The following is a 13249-nucleotide window of genomic DNA, read 5'->3' as shown; positions in this document are numbered from 1 at the left end:
TCCCATCTGAAGCAGTTTTATTTAATTTAGTCAGAAAATCCCGAATGACAAGTAAATCCTGATATCTTGCAAATTTTTCTGAGACTAGAAACAATCTTTATAATAGTCAAGCCAACTCGAATATCCCAAATTTAGATATTTTTTTTTCATGAAACAATTATTTGGTGAAGACTGGCTACCAAATTGTAAGCCGAGACAAGGCTAAGTAATTGATTAATTTTGTAAAAATCATCATCTCTCTCTGTTGAATAGGTGTCTCATGTACTAAATGTGAACTTAAATCACCAGCATTTCTCTGAATCTGAGACAATTGTTTTTAATTATTCATCATGAAGTTGGAGAATTGAAGTGCGTAAACTGTTCGGTAAGAGCCACTTTTTCCTGATTCAGTAGAATAAGAAATTTCCGTACTCACATTAATCTATAAAAGGTTGAAAATGCAATACTTCCTCTCTTTTCTCTTCTTTTTTTAGTTTTTTATTCCTCATTGGCTTGTACTGTAGGATGGGCTGTTTGGAAATCAGCTGATTTCTGTTTGTTTGCCATTTGAAAAGGGGGCAACTGAAGTAGTGCATAGAGGACTCCTTTTGCCCTTATATTTTCTAGCGCTAACATTAATTCTAGTAATGTTGTGTGATGAGCTAGTAGCCGCCCTTGCAACCAAATGGTGTACTGTACTCTATTATCTGAATCATAATGAAAAATTTTTGACCTTAGTTGAATTTTCGTTCACCCCATTAGAATTTAAAGGAATCATTCAATATGCCATGGCCTACACATAAGTAATTTGAGACAGGTTATAAGCATTTACTTAAGTGAGTCATGAGTTATTAGGATCAAGTCAACCCACTTTGTCTCCTGTCTCACAATTTAGTTGTCCTATAGAAAGACTGATTTTTCAAGGGTTTATTCAGCAGAAGGAATTAACGTATATAAAGATTTTGAGGTTCTGCGTGAGGCTTTTGAATCTGTAGAGCGCAGCTTACTTTCAGAATCCTTACTGCATAAAATGCTATCAGCATTAGAATGACTGTTGGGGATGTTAGGTAAGCTTTGCCAATGGTGTGTGAAGGACCAGAATTAGCATTATTAAAGGGGTATTCACTGAACTTTTGAATCTTAACTAAGGAAGCAAGTGATGCCCAGAGTTTAGGAAGACCATCACTATCGAAAGATGGTTCAATTTTGGGTTGTCCAAAGGTGGAGGTGTGTCATTATTGTTGTCATCCCCTCTATAATCAAATAGCCTAGTCATCCCTGAATGTTCCCCTGAGTTAACTGCGTTTCCTTTCACGCTTAGAACTGCTAACTTGGTCGGCAACCATCGAAACATACTTCTCCATGAGTGGCACTGAAAGTAAAACTCCCTCTTCACAATGGTTGTATAAATCACAGTATTGCTCCAATGCGATACAAAAAGGGAATGAGAATTATGATCTCCCTTAAAAAAACTCCTCTGCACATTCCAAGTAGTAATTGCTAACAAGACCAAGAAAAGACATCTTAATACGCAGTATATACACAATCTGAAGAAAGTTTGATCGCAGCCGAAATGGCAGTTCTTGGCGTCTTAGTATTTACTGCTAGAAGGTTCCATTCCTTCATTAATTGTTTATCACATCCTGATTGTCATCTGTTTTCGGACGCTTTGAAGAACGGGTGGGGAGCACTCTTGGATGACCTGGTTTCCTTTGGAGGGTAGACTGAAGAGGAGAGGCATCTGCATTTAAACATCCTAGAGATGCTAGCAGCCTTTCAAGGCTTTCAAACACTCTAAAAACGTTTAAGGAAGCACAAGATAGTCCTGATAAGCTACAGCACGACTGTGTGGGTTACGTCGCCTACCAGGGAGGCATGGTCTCGCGGCCCATTGAGAGCTGTCAAAGCGGAGGGTCACCTTGGCTACATTCCATGCCATAGAGGGACCAGCCAGGTACATTCCAGGCAAGACGAATGTGCTACCATATGCACTAAGCCACTACGGACAGATTGAAGGAGTAGAGTAGTCTTTACATCTACTGGTATGGTCTTTAAACTTGAAGGGTATAGACCTCTCTGCTTCCTTTGAGTTGTCTATGCTGAGAAGTGCTTTGAACAGTTGTGCCCACCCAAAGATCTCTGACCCTTGGTGTTGGACGCGACCTTGGTCCTCAAGGCTCTTATGCATCCCCGTTCGAGCCTTTGACGAGGTCATCTGAAATGGATCTGACTCTCAAGAATGTTTTTTCTGCTAGCCTTTGCATTGGCAAAGAGTCGTCTTAATGTATGAAGTTGCCCACACTTGATTGAAGGAGATCTCCTTCAGTTTTGTGCTGGAATTGTGGCCGACTCGAAATCCGGTGGTACTTGACCCCAGGTTTGAGTCCTCCATCCCCTCCCTCTGGGAAGTGTTGGATGCTGATGAAGATGAAATGCTCTTGTGGCCTCTAATGGCCATGTAGTGCTTTCTGAAAAGGACCCAACACTTCAGGTCTTAGTGTAGGAGACTTCATTAGCATTAACAGGTCCAAGAAAGAGGTGTTAAGGAACACACACTGATTTTGTGAAACGATCTGTAGAGTGCACGCCGAGGCTAATGTGTCAATGCACCAGCCAGAACCATGGCTCATGAAGTTGGAGAATGTCCCCATGTTTGCTTTCAATAGGAATATGTTAGTGGGTGAGGTGTCTGGAAGATAGACAACTTTCATGACCTACATGCGAGAGTATACCCACTAGTTACTTGACACCTTTGTGCTTGGGCCTTAGGTGGCTGCTCAAGCTGTTGTGTAATGATCCCAGCTCCCACATGGGACAAGATGCATCTCATATATGGCAACGTTTCAATGTAAGTCGGGAATGAAAGGTATAACTGGCTCTTTTCCTTCATTCCTTTACCCATCACCTGGGGTCAGCTTTTGAGGGTTACATGCTCGTCAGTGAAGTTTATCTCCCCCATACCCCATGTGAGCTGTGGGATGATGAATCATACAAACCCATTATTCATGTCCTTGGTGATTTATTCTTACTGACATCCCCTTTGAGGGTAAAGTTTCTCATTATTGTACATGGTACAGTACAATTTATCGTATGACTCTTGGCCTATTTGTTTCTCATCTTTATGATGAATGGATAGGGGTGGAAGAGACCTCACTATGCTTCCTCACAGATGAAGTATTCAACACTTCCTGGGAAGTAAGTTTCAGGACATTTCAGTTTTGGTTCCAAGGGGACTTCCTACCCTCCAAGCATAGGAACAAATAACAATTTTTTTAAGTAATTTGTATTTTTCCCAGCCATACAAGCCTGTGTCTTTTAATCTAACTTCCCTCCTTAAACCACCCCTCTAAGTCCTGGGGTGGAATGTCAAAAGTGAGTCCTGCACCCTCTCCAGTCGGATAACTGTTCTTTATCGATTTCAACAACTGATACTCACTTGTGTCGAAGTAATATCCCTAATTATAGGACTTTGGTTTGTATGGCTAGGAAAAGTACAAAGTACTTTTAAAATTTTATAAATTGCCCTGGTTACTATTATAATTTTATATGGATTCAAGTTTTCCATACCGTATGGAACACAATACAACTTATTTTACTTTCTCGCAGTTTCCAATGCCTTGTTATTTGAACCTCCATCTTTGACTTCCACAGTCCCCGAATCCTCTCTTACATTTTTCAAACCCTCACAAGTAACTTGAAGTACTCACAAATTAGGTCTCCCCATTTCAGCAGGAATTTAACACAAAACTTTTTTTTTTGATAAATATGTCAGTTATATTTCAAATTCTTGCCACTTTACTCCTTTTATCTCACACTATAATATCCTCATGACTTGAACAGTGAAGAGGATGGGTTTTTCTTGTGCGTGAATCTGGATGACTCATATATGGACTATTCTCTTACTAGGTAGACAAAAGACAAGTGCTGGGCGCATTTTGACACTGCAAAATGTGACTGATTATAATTGGTTAGATTGTATGATTTTTTACATGTTTTGAATTTTGCTTACAGGCTGACTTCCCTGCATTGCCTATGGATCTGAGTGGAGAGACCTTCAGTCATGTTTTTGGTACAAATACCTCCTCTTTGGAGCTCTTCTTATTAGAACGCCAAATTAAAGGTCCATGTTGGTTAGATGTAAAGTTACCACAGTTGCCATCACCATCAGTGTCCTGGTGCAAGGTGGAGGTAAGTTAGTGTTGACCAGTTTCAGTTTTATAGAGTGGTTTTTCAAAGTTAATAAGTAGCTGCATTTTGTAATTCTTTTTCTTTTTGTTATCCGTTTAGTTAGGACACCATTTATAGTATGTATTGCTTCTCACATTGTAGATTATTGTAAGCTTCTTGTAGTATCCAGTTGGACCCAGTTGTATAACATGTTTTTCTTTTACTTATAGTCACCTTGTTTTCTTCCTACTTAGCTCTCTTGATTTCTTTACCTTTCACTTAAGAACAGTGACTTCAGACACTATCATAATTTTGAAACTAAAGTATAAATATAATGCTAATTTTCTCAACAGAATAATAAAGTTAATTCCCAATTATTAATTCATGATACCAAATCTTTGTTTATGCATGACCTAATTTACTGGTAAGGAAGTTAAAGCCTTGTACAGGATCAAATTTAAATATTTTTACCGTTAGCATAGTTAGAAAAATAGCCTTTTCTAGCCCAGGAAAAAAGCAAAAAAGAAGTTACAAGGGTGGTGGTTGATCACAGAGGAAGTGACAGGCTTATTTTGTTAAAGTATAAAAGCCAAGAGTTGGGAAACAATTTCAAAGTGAGATTTGGTCTACAGCATTTAAGTAAACATTCCTTTTTCTTTACTACGGTTTAAAATATGTTTCCAAACAGGCTGTGGCTGTGGACCCAGAGTATGTAACCCCTGTAGCCAATATAGCAGCACCACCTATAGTAATGATGACTCTTGGAATGCGAACGACTGTTAACCCCAAAACTCACCAAAATGAAATTGCTATGGTGTCATGTCTTGTCCATCAGGAATTTCCTCTTGATAAGGCATCTCCAAATCCTCCTTTCCAAATGCACTTTTGTGGTATGTACAGTAAAGTGTTTTCCAGTCCTTTAATCTACTTTGTACATATTTGTTATCTGAATTCATATAATTCCATTACAGTATGTTTTCATGAAGAAATTAGTTTAGATTATATTTATTTTTTCCCCCAGCTATGACACACCCATCTGATGTAATATGGCCCTGGGATTTGAAAGATAACCTACCTCGTTATCACTCGACCAAAATTGAAAAGACAGACAGTGAACGGGCTCTTCTAGGATTCCTCTTAGCCAAGATTCATAAGATTGACCCAGATGTTATTGTCGGGCATGACATTTTTAGCTTTGATCTTAGTGTTCTTCTACACAGAGTACATTTAAATAAAATTCCACATTGGTCACGTCTTGGACGTCTCAAGAGAACACAGATGCCTAAACTCACAGTAAGTACGGTAAATACATATTCTGAATGTTTCAAGAGGGTATAGTAATTGTTCTTTATATTTTGTGTTTCAGGACTGTATAATAATTGTTCTATATATGTATTTTAGGACTTAGTAAGTAAAGTATGACTTTATTGTTTGTAAATTATTGGCTTTCTTCCTCAGAGTAAAGGATTTGCAGAAAGGGCTGCTATGTGTGGTCGTTTGGTGTGCGACTTGAAAATTTCAGCAAAAGAACTTATCAGAGCAAAAAGTTATGATTTACCTTCTTTAGTGTCACATGTATTGAAAGTTCCAGAGAATGAATGTGTATCATTGACTTATGAAGAAGTGAAGAAGATGTATGAGTAAGTTTCATTATATTTTGGTTTTTAGTTCATAAGAATCTCATTTGTAGTGTAATTGCCCATATCAGAGCTCATGAAGATCCCCAGACTCGACATCTTTTGTTCCTAAAACATTTTAGTAATGAAATTTATATTGATACTATGGAGCAAGCATCTCAACCTTATAAGAATAAAAAAAAAAACATTTCTTTCTCAATCCTTATATTTCTCACCTCCAGAGACCAACCAGCTTGGTATCATATTCTTACTGCTGGGTAGAAACCATGCCTATTGGGTTACTGAAACTACTCGGGTCTCTTAACTCATTCTGTTGAAGTTGTTTAAGAATCATTAACTTGATTATAACACTAAATGCTAAAAAAGGGGTTGGGGGCTTGTTATGTGATCGCCAGGTAATTATTAAGGTAAATTTATCATCAAAATAAGGTTCATTTAAGTGAATCTTACCTGTTGGACCATTGCTAACTACCACACTCTTTTGAAGATGAGAATGTTATAATAAAAATAATCATTATCTTTTGGCGAAGCTGGAACGTTAGCCATTCAGACTTCAATGCGACCTGGCAACCCTACCCAGCCACTATAGTGGGGCGAGTACTAGGTGGCTGGGGTACCCAGCCACCTATTGTATATCTACTCACACTAGTGAATTACATCACTTTTCTTTTTGCTGGTAGAGATCGGATGTGTCCGCTCTCTCCTCCTTAAGGTTTGTCCATAATACTATTGCTATACACTGAATTTTTTTCTCTTTCAGGTGTGACTGTTCTTTTAACATTACTGTGCGTACGTACCCTGGACCTGAAGGGCACTCCTGCAACACCTTCATGTTGTCGGTAGAAACCTCTTTCGCTATGCCCGACCTGCAGCGGGTGTTACTGTGAGCAGGGACCCTGCGACAAGTGTTGGGGGTGGCCTGCCTTCCAGTGGGAGAAGTTTCGGCGTCGTAGCAAGAATCCAAGAGAGAGATCTCTCCACCGGGGTCTTCCTCAGGGGCGAAGAGATTGGAATTCCTCCCGTACTACTAGACCTCTCTCCAAAGCTCTTCTTCGCTTGTCCTCCTCCGGGGAGCAATTAAGTAGGAGCTCAGACCAGGTTACTCCAACCTCGGGGTAAGGGGGGCCGTTGTTGCTTTCCCCAGAGTAGCACCTTTGCCTCCAGCAGCCGGGAAACCATTCTCTCAGATGTGCTGTAGGTTTGGCCGTCCCTGAGAGCGACTAAAAAACCTCTCCTAAAGAAGCTTTACCTCAGTTTTTTAGTGTGGTGCATGGAGAGATTCTTCTCCTTCGCCTGGAGATGCCTCTACAGCTGACACGTTATCTGTTCGTAAGGTACAATTTTACCTTTTCCTGATCCTTCCACGCTGTCTCGTGATCATCGCTCTCGCTCGCCTATCCGACAACCTCCTGCTGACAACGTTTCCTCCCGCCATCATCAGATCTTGTCGTCCCTTAACGATCTTCAAGCTCTTTTCTCCCCTCTGGCAATGCTGCAGCCCGCGTGTTCAACACTCATCTGCTGTGGATCTTATATCTATGAGGGATTGTCAGTCCGCGGCCTGCTTTCCATCTGTTCGCCGTTCGCCATGACGAGATCGAACATCTTCTCGCCTCTCCCGATGATCACCCTCATGACGTCGTTCCCTAGTCTCTTATGAACATTGCTGCGGATTGCGAGATCGACGATCATCATCACGATCTCGACACTATTTTACTAGAGTTGAATGCTCACATTCACGAGCAAGGCGCTCCCCTTCAGGATTGAGGCGCTCTCACTCAAAAGCGAAACTCTCGTTTACTAACGAGACACTCTATCTCACGAGGACCACACACTCCATTGTGAGTTTGACGAGCATGCTCTCGTTTTTTACGCTCTTCCTCAGGAGCTCATGATCTATGCAATGCTCTCCAACCCGGCATTCTCCTAGACGACCTACACACAGACAACGATCTCCCAACTGACACTCTCCAAGCAGACGTTTTCCTTCTCGTTGACTCCCTCCATTTTTAGCATAGTCTCTCCTTGCTAAGCATTCGCCCACGCTATGCTCTCCTGTGTATCGCTCGCCGATGCAACTCGCACCAACACGACTCTCTTCACTCCTTCAGAGGTTTCCTTCGCCCTCTCCTCACAGTCCTCTAACAAGAGATCGCAGCCCTAAAGAGCAACAGAGGTCCCCTAGGCTCCCTCCTCGCTGTCCGTTGATCACTTGTAAAATGCATCCATCTTCTCGAGAATCGTGCCCTTTCATGTGTGAATCACCCGATTTCACGCGTTTTAGTCCTGCTTTCAAAAGTGGTCACGAGCCCCAAGCCTCTGGGAGGAGCCTCTGCAACTGTACCCTCCAGCAGTTGACCTATCTCCTTCCCAGAAAGGTTTAGAGAGCCGCTTAATAAGTTTGCCGGTGTTCCGATCTCCCCCAATCGTCCCCAAAAGACCGCTAAGGGGGATCTTCTTATGGGTCAATGGTTAACCTTCCCTCCACCATGTCAGGTTCCCAGACATCACCCTGCTAAGAAGCGTTTCTCTCCTCCAGCTCTCCTAAAGGATACCCCAGACCTGACGTCTGTAGGCAAGCTTCCTTCTTGGTACAACACCTTCGTGTCTGCCCTACAGAAGTCTCTGGGCGGCCTGCGCCTCCCAGCCCCGCCTAAGCCTCAACAACATCGGATCCAATCGACTCGCCCCAGGATCCCACTAGAGAGGTCAGTGTCCTCTTCCACCTCCACAGGCCTGTCTGACCGCAGGAGGAACCCTTCAGTGGTTCGACTCCCTGACACCCCTCCGGTTCACCTGTCCCCCCTCATCTAGACTTAGAGAAGTGAACCTAATTTAGTTCAGGACTTTGGCCATCGTCTGCTCACTGCTCTCCGCTCCAGCAATAGGATTACGGCTAGACAAAAGAGGAAGATGCTGCATTGCACTCCAACACACGTGGACCGGCTTCAACCACTATTGAGCAGAGACATGGCCTCTCCTCGTGAGATCTCCTTTCGGCCTTTCAGATCGGAACCTTTGGAAGTATATCCTCCGGAACTGTGCCCTGTCTCCAGGTCATCATTTCCTTTATGATTTTACCTATAATCATGGTGCCTAAGAAGCTTAAGTTTCAGTACAGGAAGAAGGCAATTCTTTCATTAGAATTGAAGCAAGAAATTATAGAAAAACATTAGAGCAGTGTGCATGTGAGTGATACTGTATGGCTAAACAATATGCCTATAATCTCGAGGATCATCAAGCTGAAGGCAGCCATTAAAGCAAATAACCATCGAAGGGGATCACCATTATTACAAGACATCGTAGCAATACCCTGGAAGAGATAGAACACCTTTTGTTGATAGGGATAAAGGACAAGGAGATTGTTGGCAACGATCATTTGTGAGAAGGGCCAGCGTGATGAACCGAAAGAAAGAAAAAAGTGAAGCAAAGAAAACCAAGATGGCATTAACAAGCTCTTTTAAATAAGACTTCTCTCTTTTTCTGTTTCTCTCTAAACATAGCATTAACATGTTCTTTAAATAAAATCTCTCTCTCTCTCTCTCTCTCTCTCTCTCTCTCTCTCTCTCTCTCTCTCGTTCTTCTTCGCTGTTATAGTGTTAGATACGTCTATTATTTTTTTTTCCGAGAGAGAGAGAGATTAAACAAAAATGTGTTTAGAGTACATATGATTTTTAACAGCGTCAACGAGTTGAAAAACAATTAAATGTAACTGAGAAAGTAATAACAGCTAATCTGAAATCCTTTATTAACTAAAACAAATATTGATACAAGCACACTCGTGCGTATGCGCAAACACACACACACAGGTGCAAGAACTGCTACGCAGTAAGAGACGGTCGGGGGGAGGTAGAGATGGTGACTACGATAACATACCGTAACTCGTCACTGAAAGTGATGAAAAAAAATAAAAAGAAAAAAAAATGTAAAAAATATGAAATATAAAAATAAAAAAAGAAATAATTAAGCTAAGTTAGATTAAAATTTCCGTAGTGTAAGTTACGGTATGTTATCGCAGTCACCATCTCTACCTCCTCGCCGATTGCGTCTCCTCGTGCGTGTGTGTGTGTTTGTGCATACGCACACGATATTTGTTTTAGTTAATAAAGGAATTCAGATTCGCTGATATTGTTTTTTTAGTTACATTTAACTGTCTTTCAACTCGTTAACGCTGTTAAAAATCATATGTACACAACACATTTTTGTTTAATCTCTCTCTCTCTCTCTCTCTCTCTCTCTCTCTCTCTCTCTCTCTCTCTCTCTCTCTCTCTCTCACACAGAAAATATTAATAGGCGTCTCTAACACTAACAGTGAAGAAGAACCAGAGAGAGAGAGAGAGAGTATTTATTTAGAGAACATGTTAACACCATGTCTACCTTCTCGCCGATCGTCCGTCTCCTGCTGGCGTAGCAAATCCTACACTTGCGTTGGCCTGTCTCTAAGGTAAAGTGGCAATAAAACACATTTTGTATTTATTATTTCTTTATAATTATCTTTTTTACATGCTTCTTTCATATTATGCAGTTATGTTATTGGTATGTGTAATTACCGTATGTGTAGCCATTTATTTAGGATTTATAATGGGTTTTTAGGCTGAGGAACGAATTAAATGAATTACCGTGTATTCTTATGGGAAAATTTGTTTCTACATCCGAACATTTTCTACATCCGAAGTCGGTTGTGGAACGAATTAAATTCGTATGTAGAGGTACCACTGTAGGTATAATGCGAAATCGTTGTAGCCCTTTCTCTGTGGGTGTGTGTGTGTGCTCGCTCTCGCAAATGCATACAGGTTCAATTTTTAGTTCATTATTAAGCCTTCATATTCTATTAGACATTATTGTGTTTAATCGTGTTTTATTGAAGCACGTTTGTTTTCTTTTTCAATTTCTTGAGCATATCAATAATCAGCAAATACTTTTGATTTACTTTCAGTTGGCATCAGCTGATCTCAAGGTCACGCTGCCCTATTACGATTATGCGCACATACAGTATAGTACGAATAACACTGATTTATAAAGTTTTCTTAACATTTAATATCTCTTCATAATCTCTTCATATTTCTTTGAAAAATATCAAAAAAATCTTTATATATATATATATCATTATTCGATGTTTTGATTATGGGAATAGTAATGCATTGGAAGGAAATCACTTGATTTGCGTCTCTCCTTCCACCAGATATATGACGTCATCAGACTTTTTTCTTTTATTTACGGTAAGTTGTACTAATCTCATAACTAATGATACAGACCACTAAAACACTTGATATTATTACTCGGTGTTTCGATGATGGGAATGCTATAATAAGATTACCCGGTAACAATGATAGTTTTCAGCGTGCTTCCGCCAGATACATGACGTCACGAGACACGTGACGTAAACTCTACGAAGAATGACTTTTGCAAAATATGTATATTAATTTTTTTTTTTTTTTTTTTTTTTTTTTTTTTTTTTGCAGGAAATGAAAAGAAAATACTAACTTATCAAGCAAGAGTATTTAATTTCTATAATGTAAAAGGAAATATATTATTTTCAAGAAAATACTTTTCCTATTAATATACTTTCTTTAGATAAATATCGATCTAATATCAGAGATTAGATAAAACTAGGGCACAGTCAAATTTACGCTATGTAGTACTCATGACAACCGTTACAGACCCACAAAATACTTTTGTGTTGTTGCTTAATATTTCGATAATGGGAATACTAATACTAATCATTAGTGTATTGGAAGGAAATCACTGTATTGCCCGGTCGCTTTCCGCCGGTGATATGACGTCACCAGACATATAATATGAATTGGACAGATATTAAAGCTCTTCTTAATGTATTTCTTACGGAAAATAGATACATTACTGTATATTAACAATAAAAGAAAATGATAATTTACCAAAATAAATCAGTTTATTTTTATACAAGAAAATAGATTATTTTCAAGGAAATATCCGTCCTATTTCCGATAGACTTGATGTTATCACCCTGAAAAAATCATTGTAAAGTTGAATCATCGTAAGTCGCATAGGTCGTAAGTAGAGCACTACCTGTACTGTACTATGAGACTGCTAATGAACCCCTTCCAGCCCTGCCTGTGGACTCCTCAGTTTAGTCTCTTACTAGGGGTCTCTCAGTACAGACTCTCTCCAACCTGACGGCTTCGCTTTCAGCAATTGAGTTACTCAACATTGAGAAGGGTGCGAAGTACGCCATGCAAGCTGCTTCGTGGTTTGACTTATGGCTGGCGTCGTTGGGCCACTTTGTTAGATCCAAGGATTTATCCAAGGAATCTACATGGCGGTCCTTGGAATTATTGCTTTTGTTGGGTACCAGAACTCTGGAATTCCTTTCCAACCAGGTAGTCAACTGTGGGTAAATGCAATTCGGAAGAGGAGGGATGCAGTGATTGAGAGATTCCACAGGCAAGTGCCAAAAGTTGAAGTAACACGTTTAAGGAACTCGGCACGAGGGAACTTCTCTCTTCAGCCCAAAAGTAGAATCCTCCAAAGGTTCTCTCCTCTATAGGGCCATGACTTCCAGGCCCTTCGTTAGGGCTCTTCAACTTCCTAGGAATCAGACCCAACCAGCAAATCCCTCAACAAACGGGATAGCAGGATCCTCCAACAAGGTGTCACGGCGGCCCGTACCTACTTGAGACCAGAAGGGCCTCAACCCTCTCAGAGAAAGGAGAATTGGAAAGGGAGATGGTCGCTCCTGCTTGGTAGGGCAATACTCTCATCCGTCCACTGGTGGGAGGATGTCTGCAACACCTCTGGCAGAGGTGGCAGATCCCTGGACGATTGCAACAATCGGCGTAGGGTATCGCGTCCCTTTCATATAATCTCTCCCTCCACTGACTCAAGCTCCAATTCCATTGAGCTCCTATATGAAGGGATCCGTAAAGGAATTGTCCCTTTTGGCTTAAGTCCAGACCATGTTGGAGAAGGGTCCTTGATGGGTCTCCAGGTTTCCACAGTCGACTTTTTCTTGTGGAAAAGGCATCTGGAGGCTGGAAACCAGTCATCGATCTCATGTTCCTGAGGAAGTTTGTCCTACCTACAAATTCTGTTCAGGATGGAAACGGCAGACATGAGTCCAGGTATTACCAGTTCAAGGTGCTGTGTTTCGGCTTCTCGACAGCACCTCAGGTCTTCACGAGGGTGTTCGCTCTAGTGTCATCTTGGGCTTACAAAAACGGCATTCGTCTTTTGGGGTACCTAGACGATTGGCTGATTCTAGCAGACTCTGTGACAACCCTTCTTTAACACTGAGACAGATTTCTCGAGTTTTGTTAGTATATGGGGATCATGATGAATCTCAAGAAGTCGTCACTGCTTCCCTCTCGGAGACTGGTATACCTGGGTATGATTATAGACACCAACCTCCAAAAAGTCTCTTCATCCGACGACAGGGTATACAGGCTGAGGGAAGTGGCAAGTTCCTTCCTCAGACGGGAAAATCTTCCAGC

The 13249-nt window shown here is 40.9% G+C and overlaps 1 protein-coding gene across 1 annotated transcript in view; it reads left to right on the top strand.

Annotated features, from left to right (window-relative positions):
* Positions 1 to 13249, top strand: part of LOC137619873 (DNA polymerase alpha catalytic subunit-like) — a 316081-nt gene that overhangs the window by 191789 nt on the left and 111043 nt on the right. The window contains exons 11-14 of the mRNA XM_068350163.1: positions 3991 to 4167; positions 4835 to 5036; positions 5168 to 5439; positions 5605 to 5786. Of these exons, the coding sequence (XP_068206264.1) occupies positions 3991 to 4167; positions 4835 to 5036; positions 5168 to 5439; positions 5605 to 5786 (833 nt within the window). The remainder of the gene's footprint in view (positions 1 to 3990; positions 4168 to 4834; positions 5037 to 5167; positions 5440 to 5604; positions 5787 to 13249) is intronic.

The sequence above is a fragment of the Palaemon carinicauda genome, chromosome 26 (assembly GCF_036898095.1).
Source record: "Palaemon carinicauda isolate YSFRI2023 chromosome 26, ASM3689809v2, whole genome shotgun sequence".
Lineage (NCBI taxonomy): Eukaryota > Metazoa > Arthropoda > Malacostraca > Decapoda > Palaemonidae > Palaemon > Palaemon carinicauda.
The sequence above is the reverse complement of the archived record's forward strand: the minus strand, read 5'-3'. Positions and strand labels throughout refer to the sequence as shown.